At 38.9% G+C, this 18,304-nt stretch overlaps 1 protein-coding gene across 5 annotated transcripts in view; it reads right to left on the minus strand.

The window, feature by feature from the left end:
- Positions 1 to 18,304, minus strand: part of RAPGEF5 (Rap guanine nucleotide exchange factor 5) — a 230,537-nt gene that overhangs the window by 16,845 nt on the left and 195,388 nt on the right. For all 5 annotated transcript variants that reach the window (XM_030550749.1, XM_030550751.1, XM_030550750.1 and 2 more), the window contains 7 exons: positions 18,118 to 18,267; positions 15,272 to 15,369; positions 13,405 to 13,527; positions 10,272 to 10,450; positions 5,600 to 5,690; positions 3,117 to 3,167; positions 1,109 to 1,196 (listed from right to left, as the gene is read on the minus strand). In XM_030550749.1, the coding sequence (XP_030406609.1) occupies positions 1,109 to 1,196; positions 3,117 to 3,167; positions 5,600 to 5,690; positions 10,272 to 10,450; positions 13,405 to 13,527; positions 15,272 to 15,369; positions 18,118 to 18,267 (780 nt within the window). The remainder of the gene's footprint in view (positions 1 to 1,108; positions 1,197 to 3,116; positions 3,168 to 5,599; positions 5,691 to 10,271; positions 10,451 to 13,404; positions 13,528 to 15,271; positions 15,370 to 18,117; positions 18,268 to 18,304) is intronic.

The following is an 18,304-nucleotide window of genomic DNA, read 5'->3' on the forward strand; positions in this document are numbered from 1 at the left end:
TATTCCTAGTATCCCCATGCATCTTAGATATGTGAGAATATTTAATGGCAATTCTCGTTGTGTACATGGTTTTATGTACATGGTCTTCTATACAATGTTGTATTGTTGTGCAAACATCATAATGTATCAAGGCAACAGAGTGCAAAGAGTAGGCAGAGAAAGGACCATAGAGTTTGGTGGATTTGTCTGATCGATTGTTTTTGCCCTTTCTGTTTCAGAACTCTCATCTTGTCAGCCATTAAAATATGACAACAAAACTAAAATTCTCCTTTATATATACAAACCCCTCAGATGACTAGGGACCTGGCAACTCCTAGACATTTTCAGCCTGTTTGGAGAATTTTCCCTTGAAAACATTTTACATGTTTGCAGCTGTAACCAGGTTTAATGAACGTACTAAACAGAACACTTCTGGAATACTGGGACATCAAATGAATTTGTTATGATCAAAGACAAGATGATTAATAATAAATGAATCCAAGATGATAGGATACTTGAAATACCTACCACTTAATGAGCTACTTAACTCACTATGTTGAATAGTTGTTCATTGTCTTTCTCAGAATTCAGAGGGTGGAAGGGGTTGACGCCAAAATCCTCCCCATTCATAAGCACCATGTATGTTTGATAGATAAATGGGAGAGATTCTGATCTCAATTAAATCCAGTTCAATATCCATTAAATCAATCATAACCTCTTCTCTGGCTGCGTAAGGTTTGACTTTTCTCCCTTTGGTACCCATCAATGTTGTTTTCATGCATCATCCACAGCCAGGTGGTGCTACTCAAGAGACATGCAAGTTATCTTCCCCAGCCTCAAGGTTTCACACTCACAGCTCAGAGGGACTGTATCATCAGTAGGTGACTGGAAAGGCTCTAAAGTTTCAAAGCATTTGAAAAAAAAATGTGATTCTTACCTATTTTTTTTTAAAAGACTACTCTTTGTTATCCAAAGCAAGTGCTACTGAAGTCCCATACACATTATATCTATACTGTGCTTATGAAACAACATGCGGGAAAAATCACCTTACACTTACTGTAACTAACCATTACACATTTCTGTAGATGGAATTACATTGCAAAAAAGGGCAGACAACATTTAACATTACCTTTCAGAAGTAAGGGCATGAAAGGAATTTTCGGAGACTTCATTTTCTTGAATGCATCTCTGTAGGCTTTGTGATTCAGAGAAGGGTCCTGCAAAATCATTTTAGTAATAAAAGAGAAAAATCAATAGGCTATAAAAAGAGCAATTCTAAATCCATTATAGGCTTCTGAACTGAACGTGATTTAGATTTAAAAGGTTCTTTGGGAAATGAGGTAGATAAAGATTTCCTAGGACAGGTGAAAAACTAAACTGAATAGGAAATGTAAACAATGAAGGAAATAGAAATGATTATATTCCTGTACATGAAATGGTTCCAAAATAGAAGATAGCTATATGATAAATTCACCATTTGACTGTTCTGTAATTTCCCCACATAATCTCTATTAGCACTCTCTCGTCATCTTAATATCTAACAGAATCTGTCCTAAAAAGTGCCATTTTTCCAGTGAAAAATTAACTCATTAAACAATACAACACATATCAGACATCTTAAAGAAAAAAAATAATAGAAGGCAGCTGAGTGGTCCTATGTAGTGTAAATACTGTAATTCTAAAACTCTAAAATAGTACATAGTATTAAATGTTTTTGTAAACATTTCTAACTTGAGGCCATGTAATTATTGTATAAGAATTCCAATTGTGATAATTATGTAAAAATGAAACAAACAATCATTAAGGAGCAGATTTTGCCATCTTTACTCAATTTAGTGATAACCTTGCTAGCTCAGGGAAGGCAAAGGAAATACTCATGCTGAGTAGTATCTCACAACACATGTAAGGGAGGCAAAGTGTGGCTCTAAACTTTTTATTTTCCCCCCCTTTTTCATGCCTATTCTTTCTTTCTACAGACTTTTTTGTTTTTTGTTTTGTTTTTATAAGACAGATTCTGAGCATCTTTTGCTGGGTAGCAAGAATCTGGTGATTAGCTACCATGGCAATGGAATTACTTCCAGATTTACACCAAGAAACCCAAGCATAGACTTTGAGTCTTTATTTCCCCCCTGTGCAAAGTCCATGAGAATGAGTGTTTACACTTTTTTTGAGACCACTGCAGCACTACTGAGGCCATGTCTACATCTAAAATTTTGCAGCGCTGGTTGTTACAGCTGTATTAGTACAGCTGTATAGGGCCAGCGCTGCAGAGTGGCCACACTTACAGCAACCAGCGCTGCAAGTGGTGTTAGATGTGGCCACACTGCAGCGCTGTTGGGCGGCTTCAAGGGGGTTCGGGGAACGTGAGAGCAAACCGGGAAAGGAGACCAGCTTCGCCGCGGTTTGCTCTCGCGTTCCCGGAACCACCCAGCAAACCACAGGGAAGGAGACCTGCTTGCTCGGGGTTCGGGGAACGAGAGAGCAAACCGGGAAAGGAGACCAGCTTCGCCGCGGTTTGCTCTCGCGTTCTCCGAACCACCCTGCAAACCGCAGGGAAGGAGACCTGCTTGCTCGGGGGTTCGGGGAACGAGAGAGCAAACCGGGAAAGGAGACCAGCTTCGCCGCGGTTTGCTCTCGCGTTCCCGGAACCACCCAGCAAACCTCAGGGAAGGAGACCTGCTTGCTCGGGGTTCGGGGAACGCGAGAGCAAGCCGGGGAAGGAGACCAGCTTGATTACCAGAGGCTTCCTCAGGTATGCTGGGATACCTGCTTATTCCACGGAGGTCAAGAAAAGCGCTGGTAAGTGTCTATACTTGATTACCAGCGCTGGATCACCAGCGCGGGATCCTCTACACCCGAGACAAAACGGGAGTACGGCCAGCGCTGCAAACAGGGAGTTGCAGCGCTGGTGGTGTCCTGCAGATGTGTACACCTCCTAAGTTGCAGCGCTGTAACTCCCTCACCTGCGCTGCAACTTTCTGATGTAGACAAGCCCTGAGATGTGTTAGGTCTGTGGCAAGCCATGATCAGAGAAAGGCAATCTCAATTTTAGACAATGGCAGTCAGTTCCACTGGAAATAAGTTAGAGGGGGCACAACTGGGGAGCTAATTTTTTCTGGCACTAGCACTGTACTTACTGTCAAACTTTCAAGTTCGGTGAAGAGTTTCTTAAACTTCCCAGGGATTTTCTGAGGTGGGGGGAAAAAAGGAAATGGGATTAAAGAAATTAAATATGCGGAAAAATACAGTTTTCCTTCTGAGATTGTCTGTCATGTTTCAAGTGTCAAATAGCACCAAGCCACTTCCCCAGTCAATTATCATTCTTTTCCCAGTACTAAAATCCCCAGTTATGAATAATGTTTAGAGCAATACCAGTCTATTAGATTTAGCAACCTTGCCTTTTGAGATTCCACACATTCATGATTCTTTTATGAAAATTGCTTCTGAACATCTGTTTTCATCTTCCTCACTAACTTCCATGTCTGCCCCATTTGTCTTAATATATTTGTGAAGATGGAAACAACACCACAGGCTGACAATTTAGATACTCAGTAATTCGGATGCAATTTCAGTAATCTCCTAACTCTTTTCCTAAAATGTGGGCTCAGGGTTCAATCCTACAAGTCAATGGGCCAGATTCTTGTCTCACACTAACCTCAGTTACTCCTGATATACATTGATGTAACTGGGAGGAGAATCAGGCCCACTGAGACTACTCATACAAATACATTTTTGCAGGATTACACCCACAATTTTTAAAAGATTTACCTGTGCTGTATAATTAAAACACTAGCAACTACACACCTAAAGAGCTGCATGTGGAACTGTACTTCCACAGATTTTAGCATCTTCAACCAGAGGAAGTTAGATGCCTTAAAACACTGTATATTGAGCACAAAAATAGTAGGGCATGCCTGGGAATGCAGCCATCTATTTAAGAATGCAAGTGCATATTCAGCATAGGTTGGTGTATAACTGGTTGCTTGAATTTAGGTGACTTAATTTGCACATATAAGTAATAATGATTAATTTGTAAGCATTGCTCTCTATTTCCTAGAATTCAAATTACTGATGCATACAAGCTTTTGGATTTTGAAATTTTTCTGCAGTACATTTTTGCAAATTTAAAGAATGCCAAGCAAACAACTGTGGTTACAGACATTTCAAAAAGAAAAAACCGTGTGTGTGTGTATTTTATCATATTTATTCACATGCACACACAGAGTGTGTAAGACAGACACTTTATCCATTGTTGATCCACTGATAAGTACTGAAATTGTTCAGATAAAACACCACATTTTATTCTCAGAGGCTGAAATACATCAGCGGCGCAGAACACATTCCAAAAGCAACCAAACTGCTGCAGTTCCGCTGCTCCAGAGTAGCCATGTAGGTACCTTTTCTACAGTATTTACTCCCAGTCCACACCTTTTTACTCTACTCCCTCAAAGAGTGGGATGGAGGCAGGCCCCAACAGGTAGGCAGTGGTAGCTTAGCTCCTGAGTGAGCAGCACTGCTGGTACGGAGGGTGGTTTAGGAAGTAATGCAGAGGGGTTTGCTTTCTGTGCAGACAGATGCCCCAAGATTTGCAAATTTCTCTGAAGATTTTGAGCCATCCAATCATTTACTGGTTCCTACCCTTTGCCTTTCTGGGCTCCCACAAGCTCCTCCCGATACTGGGAATTGTTGGTTCTTGTTTCACCACAGCATTAGTCATTGACATATGCAGTTCATTTTTCTTTCCATGTTATTTTGTATGGGAGGGGATGACTTCAGTCTTAATATGGCTGAGTATAATCCCCTTTCTGCTGTTTGAATTCTGCTTGTTGTGCTTGAGGGTATTTTTGACAGCATCCACTGGAGGCACTTTATTCTTGTTTGCATTATAGATTCAAATCCTTTGGATTATCGCCTGCTTGTGGTTTCTTCTGTAATACCAGTCAACACTTCCCTGATTTTGGGTCATCAGCAAATATAATTAGTTTGCTGGTATTACCACTCAGCAATTTATTTTGATGGAAACAGTAGCAGTATAAACACAGATCCTAGTGGAATCCCTCTCTTAATATTCTCTCCTCTGTTTGGCAGCTTGTAGTTTCTTTAACCATTAATCTAGGTTTTTTAATGTGTTACTTATTCATTTCCTGTTTCCTAAACTTTTTGCTCAAAATAAACAGCAGAGCAAGAGTTTAATCAAGGGTTACCCTTATGAGGGTCTCTAGTTTGTAAAATTTTACATGAAACCTCTTCCGTATGTAATGATTCTGTTTCTCTGGAATCCATTCCTTACTTAAATTTAACTAGTGTTCTCCACTATAGTTCAAAACTGTACTACTAATAATTTCTGGACCTTTATGGATAACTCATAATCTTGGAGACCTTTCTTTCCTTTATCCTTATTTAAAACTTCTGCAAGAATAAATTTAGTATCCTCAGGTGGTCTGCATTTACAGGTAATGTAGACATCTATATACGGACACCCCCCTCCCACACCACTTTCCTCACACTTGATTTCAGCACGTAGAGCTAGTATTTTTTTAAAAAAAAAAAAAGACACCATCAAAAACTTGTACAAAATATAGTTTTGACAAGATTGAAAAGATACAAAGACATGGCTTACCTCCCAGGTTTGAGACAGCCGGCTGACAGATGCAGTGTTGAGACCCATAACAATGGCAAAGAATGAGTTCAGGTTTCTTTGGGCTTTGCAGCTGTAGAACAATAAAGTTTTTCAGAAAATGGACATTATTATTCTCTGAGAACAGGAAATTAGAGTGTAGATAATTGGGATAGAAAGATATTCCAGGTTATCAAATCCAACTTTCCTGCACTAATACAAGATTGTCCTCTACACTAAAATGATTACCTGTTCTTTACCTCACAGAATGATTCCCTGCCCTCTATTGTTATATAAATATTTTCACCTTCCTTTATCATCTTTTCTGTAAATTATACATATTCATTTCCCTATATTTCTTTTCACAGTCAAGGCCAGCAATCCTTTTTTGAGCTTTGTTATCCTTTTTTGTCATAATTTATCAACTCCTCACGCCACACTACACCCCCACACTGAAAAAAATAGAAAACTTTACACAGTACTTGAATTCTAGCCTTACCAATGAAATGCATCAGGGAGGGGGGGAGACGGGACAGTTTCTATGTTTACTTTTCTATTCTCTCATTTGCTACTCCTCTATAAACATAAATCCTGCATCAGATGTATTCTTTGCAACATCACACCTTGACCTTGCCTTTAAATTGTCATCTATTATCACGCAAGGACCTCCTCCACAATGCTGCTCTTAAACAATATTGTATATTTCTATGGGTTTGTATTAGTATTCCCTAGTTGTATTACTCTGCATTTATCTAAATTAAATCTCTCCTTATTGTTGCTTGCACATGACAACACTAAACTCTTTAGGTCATTCTGTATTTTCTCTCTACTCTCCAATGTATTTGCAGTCCCTCAATTTGTTATGGTCTGCTAATGTTCAATTTACATATCTCTCTGGATTAATTATTAGTTAATACTGCTCCCTATTACTGATAACTGTGAAATTCTGAGGGATACCTCTCTAATTTCATGTTTTACTATAGAAATAGAGATTAATAAGACTAGGACTTTTCAGCTTGGAAAAGAGGCGACTAAAGGGGGACATCACAGATCTATAAAATCATGACTGGTGTAGAGAAAGTAAATAAGGAAGTGTTATTTACTCCTCATAATACAAGAACAAGGGGCCACCAAATGAAATTAATAGGTAGCAGTTTTAAAACAAACACAAGAAAGTATTGTTTCACACAACGCACTGTCAACCTCTAGAACTCCTTGCCAGAGGGTGTTGTTGAAGGCCAATACTAAGACGGGATTCAAAAGGGAGCTAGATAGATTCGTGGAAGATAGGTCTATCAATGGTTATTAGCCAGGATGGGAAGGAATGGTGTCCCTAGCCTCTGTTTGCCAGAAGCTGGGCTTGGGTGACAGTTCATTCCTCTTGAGGCATCTGCTACTGGCCACTGTCAGAGGACAGGATATTGGGCTTGATGGACCTTTGGTCTGACCCAGTATGGCCGTTCTTATATAGGATTATTCCCTATTTACTTTTAGCCCATTAGCAAATATGTAATCACAAACTATAGCATGCTATCCAAACAGTATCATTCCACTTTCTCAAGCAAGACTGTATCTGAAGTTCAACTATAAAAAATTAGATATGCTGGGATTGTGTCTTAAAATTAACATTAAGCATATGAGCAGTCCCACTGTCCTCAGTGGCATTACTCATATAAGTAACGTTAAGTACGTGCCTAAAGATATGTCTACATTGCAACGTAAGATCAGGGTTTGAATTCAGGCTCAAGATTAACCTCTGTTTCTTGCACAACAAGTCATGCTAACCCAGAGATCAGACCCAGGGTAACAGGACCACAAAGGGGTGGAGGTTCTGAGCATGAGTCAAGCCAGAACCCATGGTTCAAGTCCTATTGTTTTGCAGTGTAAAAGCCACCACACAGGACTAGTGCTCTGGGAGTCTGCCAAGTGTATTCCACAATTGCACAAGCAGACTTTTTTTTTGTCCTGTGGACAGTCAAGTTTGGTGGAGAATTTCGCACACTGTACCACAAAGGGCCAGAGTGACCACATTTTGGGAGAGAACTAAGAAGTCTGGGATATGGGTAGTTGGACTTGGGCCTACTTAGCAGAATAGACACTGGAGCCCAAGGTTCAACAATTCCTAACCTGGAGTTAGACATTCAAGCCTTAGATTAACAAACTCAGAGCCTGCTAACTCAAGTCTACTAGCCCTGGGCTTACACTGCAGTGTAGACATATCCTTAGGGGTCTCAGAGCTCAGGCTGCAGCCTGAACCTGAATGTATACACTGCAATTTTATAGCCCCACAGCCTGAACCCTGTGAGCCTGAGTCAGCTAACCTGGGCCAACAGGTCTGTTACAGCTGTGTAGACATACCCTATGTGTTCGCATGATCCAAGCCTTAGATTGGCCTTAAACTCTTCATGGCATGAAATGTCTCATGCTATTGGTTTTTACAAATCTTCCATTGATTTTAATGAATGTTGAATAAGAGTTTATGTCCACTGTACTATTTTGCTTACCAAACTTGCAATCATATCCAATTGTCAACATCAGTTTTTTCCAAATGCATGCTTACCTGTCTAGCTCTCTCATATCAAGAGGATTACTTCTAAATGCATACAGATTTATTTCCTCAAGGAAATAACCTGGCATCTATATTAGACTAACTGATCAATAATTCCCTTTACTTCACCTACTCTCCTTAAATATTGCTTCTACAATTCTCCTGTATAACCAGAGTAGTGGTTCCTTCTTTCGTTGCTAATGTTAATTTTTGGGGTAGAATTTCTAATTTGTAAAAGTGTAGGTATCAATGTTCTTACAACATTCTCTCTGCTTTTTGCATTTTTCTACATTAAAATAAAATTCTCCTGTTCCTTTATTTTGGGTATTTCTAGGGAACTCATCAATGCAGTGTAAAAGCACCAAACACAGGGATTTAAGTTATGGCCCTACATTGACTCAGCTGGAGCTCAGGGAGATTTTAGATCAGATTTTCTGCTACATCCAGCATCTGGGAGCAGCAGAACAGAGGGCAATCAGAGAGCTGGTTATGGCTCTCTAACTCTCTGCCCTGGTAAGAGTTAGAGCAGCCTGAACATACTGAGCTCAAGCTACTCCCCTCCCTACCATACCCCAAACATTCCCCATGCACCAATTTGTTCTGGGAGTCAGTTAAGATACAATAAAAATGGAACCCTACACAATGCTGCTTTTTGAGAGTCACTTTTCTGAGTAGAGCAGCATTTGAATGAACTACAAGCTCATCTAAATCTGCACCTATATTTTGGTTCCTAGATAGTACAATAATGAGCACATCAGTAATGCAAATATAAAATGCCCTCTTCTATTTGCCAGTTACCAAATTTGGTTTCTACAACTTTAACTTCACATTCCCCTAAAAGAGATGGAATTAACTCAGACATAGCAACCTCTGACTCTAGGGGCATATATATCTCTATTCATGGGAAACAGCAATGAAACTCTTCTAGGAATACAAATTAGTGTTACCAGGGAAGCCAGTGAGCCACATGAAATCAATCCTTTCAGACAGAATAAGAACAAAGTTACAATTGATAAGCCTGGAAATGAATGCATTGTTGGATAGCACAAAACTTGCAACCCAAAACAAATTGCATTTGTAAGTATATTGTATTAGATTAACAGAATGCACTTCACCAAAGACACTGGTTCAGCAGAGAATGGCCTTCTGTATATAATTACTTCTCTTGGAACAAATTAAATCAAGTCAATCGGCAAAGGGATAGATGTGGGAACAAATTATACATTTTCTATGAACATGAATATTCACATACTGCAGCAGACCAACAAATGTATGAGAGAGGTGAGGAGAATGGTTGCATTTGTTTCTATAGCTTCATTCCCTTGGTTGCTAAAACTGTCATGATTAAAGAGAAATGATGTCTCTGTGTACAGTATTTACTTGTATTATGTTCCACAAGCATACAGTAAAGGCTAATAATGTTAGTAATGAAGCAGGAATTGCCCATCCAGTATTCTCAGTTAAAATTTGGCAAATGTAACTAAATGTAACAATTTGGTTAAATTAAGCGCACTCAAGAGGAGTAGACTGTGCAATAGCTCAGTCTGAGTAGTCTCATCTTTGGAGGTATGGGCTTAAAGTTAACATTGCAAATGCATTTGGTGGTCTTATCAAAAGACATTAATGAAATAGCTTGAATTTTGCAGGTTACGTTGTAAGTGCATTGGCTGAGCTGAAGAGGAAGACTTGAATGGAGAGCAACTATCAAGAAAGGTTGTAAACACTTTGAGAAAGACAGAGATGGAAATCTGACTGAAGAAGTGGCCAAATCTCACGCCGAGTCTTTAGTGGGAGCTTGTGCATTCCTATGTGATATCTGCTTGTGACTTTGATCTTCATGGATCAAACTACACAGCCACAAGAGAACACACAAGAGGCCATGACATCATTGTTTGATACAAAGGACAGCCACATAAATGAAGCATACAGCTGCATTATGCTTGGGCTTGGCCAGGGTTTGTTAATATTGTTATTTATAGACCATTTTATGTGTACATCACACTTACTAAACATTTAAAGACAAGGGATAACAACAAATTTCCTTTCATTACTTTGTCTCTCTCCCCCTCAAATGAAAAGATAAAAGATGTTCATTGAAGGATTCCAGTTTCAACTTTAGTTACTTACTGGGCAGCAATCTTGATGAATTTTTTCACTAGCTGTACACGTTTACAGAGTTGACTGCAGAGGAGTATCTCTGTGGCCACCCAGAGTTGTACTTCGTTGCATCTTTGAAGCAGAAGACTAAGATTCACAGTGTTTTCACCACTGCCCTGTCTGCTGAAGGTGAAGTATATCAGCTCTTGCTGGAACACAATTATTGTATTAGTAGGGCTTTTAAAAACTGTAAATAAAATGTAAATGATCTAAAATTGAATATATTTTTAAAAATTAGATTAGGTAAGAAATCATTGCTATTTATAAGGGGTGTCTGAATCAGTGATGAGTTAATCTCAAATGGTTCAAAGTTCTGGTTTGGAGTTTAGAGGCTTATTGGAACCCCTTGAGTTTGCATGTGGGTTGGAAATCTTGCAATAAGTGTTTTTATGAGATTTTCTGCAGCTCTACTTCTGGTCTGGAAATAAAACAAGAATAGTCTGTCTCTCTCAACATTTCATCATTACTAGCTCCAGTCTGAAAAAACAACCCATATCTGAACGTCCCAGAGCCTTAAAAAAAAGTTCATTTCAGATTTGGTTCTAAAAATAGCTAATGCTTCAGGGAGCAAGGGGAAGGCTTTTTTTTTTCCCCCTTGAACAAGTTCACCCATCTGTAGTTTTAAAGTTTCTAAATAGAACTTCTAAGTTTCTAATGGAACTTATAGAAAAGCTCAGAGAACAGATCTAAGATGAAAGGCATGGAAGAGGTCACATTCTTCCCCTTATTCTCAATGGGGCACCACGTTTTTTTCAGTTTATGATTCACTACTATTTTGATTTTGACATTTCTGTTGCACTGGCCCTATTCCCTCCATCCACTTTATTCCCATGAGACTTCTAGATTACTCAGGACTATGCTTTAGAGGGCCTGTTGCAATGCCCATTAAAGTCAGTGGAAAGGCACATAGGGCACTAGAGTGAGCCTTAAATGGTTATGCCATTTTAGAATCTCATAAATGTTGGGCTGGAAGAGACTCTGAGAAGTCATCGAGTCCAGCCCCCGGTATTGAGCTGGACCAATTAAACACAGACCATAAGACAGAAAAATATCAGATTGCCTTTATATAAATCCATGGCATCTTGAGTACTGCATGCAGATGTGGTCACTCCATTTCAAGAAAGATATATTGGAATTGGAAAAGGTACAGAAAAGGGCAACAAAAATGATTACGGGTATGGAACAGCTTCCATATGAGGACAGATTAATAAGATTGGGACTTTTCAGCTTGAAAAAGAGATGACTAAGGGGGGACATGACAGAGGTCTATAAAATCATGACTGGTGTCGAGAAAGTAAATAAAGAAGTGTTATGTACTCCTTCTCATAGCATAAGAACTAGGGGTCACCAAATGAAATTAATAGGCAGCAGGTTTAAAACAACAAAAGGAAGTATTTATTTATGCAAAGCACAGTCAACCTGTGGAACTCCTTGCCAGAATATGTTGTGAAGGCCAAGACTATAACAGGGTTCAAAAAAAGAACTAGATAAATTCATGAATAGTCCATCAACAGCTATTAGCTATGATAGGCAGGGATGGTGTCCATAGCCTCTGTTTGCCAAAAGCTGGCAATGGGCAATAGGGGATGGAACACTTGATGATTACCTATTCTGTTCATTTACTCTGAAGTGCCTGGCATTGGCCACTATTGGAAGACAAGATACTGGGCAGGATGGACCTTTGGACTGACCCAGTATGGACATTCTTATGTTCAGTAGGGGAATCTGCTCATCATCTTAATGTATATATACAAATACAAGGAATATGGGAAATACTTCCAGTTCTTCCTGTGTATTAGTCCCTGACCTAAATTATGACTTAACTGACATTACAGAGACTTGGTGGGATAAGTCTCATGCCTGGGATATTGGTATAGAGGGATATAGCTTTTTCAGAAAGAACAGGCGGGGGAAAAAAGGGAGGAACTGTTTCACTATACCATCAAAAAGGTTTGAGGTCAGGAAGGAGATGGGATGGCAAAATTTGCATATGATACAAAACTACTCAAGAGGGTTAAGTCCAAAGCAAACTGCAAAGAGTTACAAAGGGATCTCACACAACTGGGTGACTAGGCACAAAATGTTGATAAATGCAAAGTCATGCACATTGGAAAACATAACCCCAACTATACATATAAAATGATGGGGTCTAACTTAGCTGTTACCACTCAAGAAAGAGATCTTGCAGTCATTGTGGATAGTTCTCTGAAAACATCTGCTCAATATGCAGCAGCAGTCAAAAAAGCTAACAGAATGTTAGGAATCATTAGGAAAGGGATAGATAATAAGAGCTATGACTCTATAGTAATTTTCCATGTTCTTCCACCACTACCCCAGCCATCTAGCCCTTTTTTATGCCTACTTGTGGACTTTTGCACTTGCCCGCTCTGAACCTAGTTTAAAGTCCTTCACAGTAGGTTGGCACCTAGTGGCTTTGCTAAAATCACAGGTTACATTGTGCTTAAAGTGATAACTTGATACAAATTAATGGAGTCCCTTCCACAGGAGATGTAGGTGTGTACACACACCCCATATCGTATGGCTTTTATGATCTCAATCAAAAAGTCTTAAGTTTACTGAAATATTACTACGTGCAAAAGACAGACTTCTTACTTTTCTATTTTCAGATATAAAACAATACAAATTTAAAATTTCACGTATGATCAAAGAAAAAACAAGATGCATACAACTTCCCTATGTTGGGGCATCAATTTTACCTGGACAGATTTACAGGCTATCAAAGGTTGCCAAAACATCTTCTGGGGCTTACGTGATATTCTCACCACCCAGTGTTGTTACATTAAATATGATACTGATGCACTGTAATGTTGTGATACTTATGTTCCAACGTAAACATGATGATGCAACATCAGGACACTGCAAAATCATGACAATGATATGATGTTGCATCAGTTTCCTCTGCATGAACAATAGAGTAGACCTTTCAGCATGAATTTTAAATGATACAGTCTTTTTCCCATTTGTAGCCTATATTCTAACTTTCAGTGACTTATTTTACCCATATTTGTACCTTTGATTAAAAAAAACCCACAACAACTTGGACAATTAGCGATACAGTAACACTAAAGCTACTGCTTCTTACCTCGTGAATTGAATTGAAGAGACTCCAATCAAAGTATGTTAATTCTAAGGCAAGATCCCAGGTGTTAATTCCCAAAATTCTTACAGACCTTTGCAGCGATTCCTCATTTTCAGCATATGGATTCTAAGTCAACAGACAGAAATAAAAGCATCCTGAGCAATTTCCAGATACTCTGCCCTGAATTAGCTACTACACTGAAGTAAAAACCCCAACATTGAAAAAGTAATCTTCCCTGAGTGCACTTAAGTTTTTCATTACACTGTTCACCTTCAATGAGTTACAGCCTGTTTAACAAACAGAAAAATGTGATCAATGTCTTCTTATTGCATTAGGCCCCCTCCGTCTCTAAAACCTGATTGTAAAAGACTGACCAGGCAGACAGCATAATGAAAGTGAAATCCTTGAAATCACTATGGCCTGTTATTGGAAATAATGCTCCAGCAAGTTTTGTATTCAAAATAAAGACAATGTTATGGTGAGTTCCAGTAAGGAAACAGATCAGATTTCTAGTACAGAATATACATATAATGTACCTGCAGCCCAGAATGCACATTTACAAGTACATAAAACCATCAATTTTGTGATGAAAAATGGCTTACTTTGAATGCAACTGTCAGGCAGCAATAAAAAAGTGTGAGGCCTAATTCACAAAAATTACTTAGCATAGTACTGTGGAACTCATTAATACCACTGGAGTTAAGGATTATCTGCCATTTCTATTGTAAATTTGATTTTCAAAAAGTTCTCCTGTTTTTTATGTCATCAGTCTGAAATTTGGCATGTGTCATCTGCCCAGATGAAAGCTGATTTTGATCAGTTGAGCCATCATTTTAGTGCTTTTTTTTTTAAACCTTAAATTTAAATTTAAAGCCTTCCACAAAACTCTCTGTAGCTAATGAAACTAGATTGCTTATCGCTTGCTGGGGATGTTTTGCTATTAACAACATTTTTTTAAAAGGTGGATACTAGTCTGCAAACAATGTAGATGAAGATACATTATAATAGCATGTCAGCTCTTAGGAGACACTCATCCAATAAAATGCAACTAGACATTTCTCTTGCATAAGGCAAATTCATGAAGTCTAATTATACTGATAATGTACCATAGCAGTTGGAATATTCATATACTTGTTTCTACATAGTTGTAATGTTGGCAAAGGATTGTTGAAAAGTTCATTTATTGAGGATCTAGCTGCACCTGACATGTGCTGGTCTACATTGCAGGTGGTGTATAGTAGCACCTCCCCAAAAGATACTCTGAGAGGGACTGCACCTTGGATCATAGTTCACTTTGCGGGTCTGCCTAGTTCCCCTGTCTGACATGAGCCTTTTTGTGCAGTAGCCATCCTAGGGAGGAACAGATGCTGAACTCAGCAGAGCATGAAAAATCCTATTATGCATTGGGCCCTACAAAGTGGCTGAGAGGCACAAGGAAATAAGGCTCCTTACATTGGCTCTCTCCATCCCCATCCCATTTCCATCCCTGCACAGGGACCAAGCACTATTTGAGTTTTAATTTTTCTCTTTTAACAAATGTCAATGAGTTGACCAAGCCCTATAAACTGATATAAAAGCTTTAGCCTATTTGACACATTAATTAATTCCACTGCTGTTTAGTAAAGACACTCAAATTCAGGACCATTTATTTTAAAAGGCACAATTAGCTCAATAAATTACAGAAAGAGACTTTGGCAGTTATTTATGCTACAGCTCCCTTTCTGCAAATTAGTCCAGACAAGTTTTATTAAGGAAATTGGAAAAAGAAAATTGTACATTGAAAAGTATCATCATCATTGAAAAACCACTAGGTTTAGACTTGGAATCAGACAAATAGACCATTATACAGCTTTAGATCATACAGTCTTACCAAAGTATCAGTCAGATCTTTTCTGTAGACAAACATACGACTGGTTGCTTCAAGAGATTTTGAGATAGCCAGGTCATTTGGTTGTAGTTCATGTTTTTCTTTAAAATATAGATATATTAAAAAAAAGTCAGAAGCCTCAGAAGTCTACATGATACATAAACAACAAGTTCCACATGCAAACAAATGCCTAAAGGAAAATTTGCTTTAGCAATTGTAACCAAGTATTGTCTATAGTATTTAATGATTTACTCAACCTGTTCCCCTTTATCCACCAGGCTTGAGGTACCACTGTCTATGTGGCGTACAGTAAATACAATCAAACAAGATGCCCATGAAGCTGAATTATTCAGGTCTGTGCCATCTGCACTAGTGCTTTCAGCTCCTTAGTAGTAGGAGATACATTTACGTTTGAACCACTGTTTACAAGGAGTAAAAAAATTCTGAAATCATTTTGAATGAAAACATCCTAGTTCATTCAATCAACTGGTTTAATAAAAATTACATCTTTAATGTTTACATTGCTAACACAAACAGAAGATGCAGCAGATCTCTAACTCATGCAAATGTTATTACAACCAGAAAAGGGAAATACATGGGAGTTATGCTACCGATAGTATAACACAATCAGGACACCTTAGTTTTGATAGCACTGAATGAATTAATCCAGAAGAGGTAAAAATTTGTGGCTTACAAATGTTAATGAACAAGTGACATTCCTATTGTTGTTGGTTTTAATTAGTTTTGAAATTTAACAGACAAGTAGTAGTGATTATTATTTTAGTGCTTTCTCTAGAAACCAGCATATATAGGCCATTAGATAATATCATACTTCAGTATTTATGAATTGCTCGTTCTCGAGCTATCAAAGCTAGCAATGAAGTTATCATCATTATTATGCAGCAGTGAATCCTGCCTCCTAGTTACACAGATGCAGGAGACCTGAAAAGCAGCAGAACCACTGTTTGGCAGTTCTAAGAAGGCACTGCAGGCATGTTAGGGCACAGGCAGGGGCATGGCAAGTATGTCTGGAAATTACATGGATCTGCTGGCCAAAACTCCCACTTAAATGTGGTAGCATGGCTGCTCCTCACGTAGGCTCTGAGTTGTTGGGGCAGGATACCATTGCCTCATGACCCCCATGGGTACCCTGCACAAAGTTTGTTTGTTTGGGATCTGCATGGGGGTAAGAGAATTTGACCTTATGCTTTGAATCAGATAAATTAAATGTATAATTTATTGTATTTATCCATTTTAGATTTATTCAAAAGTAAATATAGGTGTGTACATTATAATCCTCAACTTCAATAGAGCTACACCAATTTATGCCAGCTGAGGACCTGGCCCATATATTTAAAATCTATTCATTAGCCTCTTTTGTAGATCCAACTTCTTATTTTTATGCAACTAATTAAATCACCATCTTTATATTCACTAAGAGTAACAACGGGATACTATAAGTCGGTCCCTATCAAATTCATGGTGCATTTTGGTCAATTTCACAGTCATAGGATTTTAAAAATCAAAAATTTCATTATTTCAGATATTTAAATCTGAAATTTCAGTGTTGTAATTCTAGGGGTCTTGACTCATAAAGGAGTTGGGGGGGAGGTGTTGCAAGGTTATTGTAGGTGAGGGGCTGCGGTACTTCTACCCTTACTTCTGCACTGCTGATGGCAGCGGTGCTGCCTTCAGAGCTGGGCAACTGGAGACCAGCGACTGATGGCCGGGAGCCTAGCTCTGAAGGCAGAGCCACTGTCAGCAGCAGTGCAGGAGGAAGGATGGCCTGGTATGGTGTTGCCACTCTTACTTTTGTGCTGCTGGCTGCAGAGCTGGGCTCTAGTCAGCAGCTGCCACTCTCTAGCCACCCAGTTCTGAAGGCAGCAGCATGGAAATAAGAGTGGTATAGTATTGCCACCCTTACTTCTGTGCTGCTGCTGGCGGGGTGGTGCCTCCAAATGCCCAGATCTAAAGGCAGCGTAGAAGTAAAGGTGGCAATACCGCAACACCTCTAAAATAACCTTGTAAACCCCTGCACCGCCCTTCTGGGTCAGACCCCCAATTTGAGAACCACTGGTCTCCCCCATGAAATCTATATAGCATAGGGTAATGGTGCACACACACACAAAAACAGATTTCATGGTCCATGACGTATAGTTATGGCCCTACCAAATTCACAGCCATGAAAAATAAGCAAAACAGCTTCTGAAAGATCTTAAGATTTGACAGACACCAAAAGAAATGAGGAGGCCAGGCAGGTCAAATAGATCAATAGTGTCAGCTTGTAATTTATGTAATATCCCTTGAAAGAGACAATAAACCTTTCTTTGTTAAGCAAGACAGACTAAAATAATAAGGGGGGGGGGAGCTACAAACTAGGATAATCCCAACAGCCTTTAATCAAAGAAAATATTACTTGGGTTGCTCCAAATAGCTACATTTTACACATTTTCTACCCCTCCTCCATCCACCCATTACAGAAAATTCATAACTTATCCCACTAGCACACAGTGTTACTCATCCTCATTTTAAGGCAAATCAGACTGTAGCACCTTCCCAAGTTCATTTAAATATGAAACTAGGAGACTTATCTGTGGAAAAATCTTATATTTCTAATCACTTGAAAGTCCTTTGCAGTCCAATCCTGGTGAGGAAATGCAATAACCTACTGTACCCAAAAATTAGCTGTTGTCATGGAAACAACTCTCTGGTAGGCAGCTCCTTATTGTTACTGTGGTCATCCAGCTGTGGACCCATACTGGAACAGTTACATCCTTGCACTTTAAAATGTCAACTCTCTTTTTATAGATGAGATACAGTAAAAGGTAGGATGAGTGAAAATTATTTACCCCCAGAGAATGTGACAGTAACTAGAGTCAGGTCCTCCTCTGCATGCTGGATTTTTTCTGCTACAATTTTCAGTATCTCCTGAGCTGAAGTGGATACTTTAGTTTTTACGCTGACATAGGAATGTTCTGTTATATACACACGGCAGAAAACTGCACAAAGGAAGAAAGAAATGTCCATAAACAGATG

This window comes from Gopherus evgoodei, chromosome 2 (genome assembly GCF_007399415.2).
Source record: "Gopherus evgoodei ecotype Sinaloan lineage chromosome 2, rGopEvg1_v1.p, whole genome shotgun sequence".
In the NCBI taxonomy this organism is placed as follows: Eukaryota; Metazoa; Chordata; order Testudines; family Testudinidae; genus Gopherus; species Gopherus evgoodei.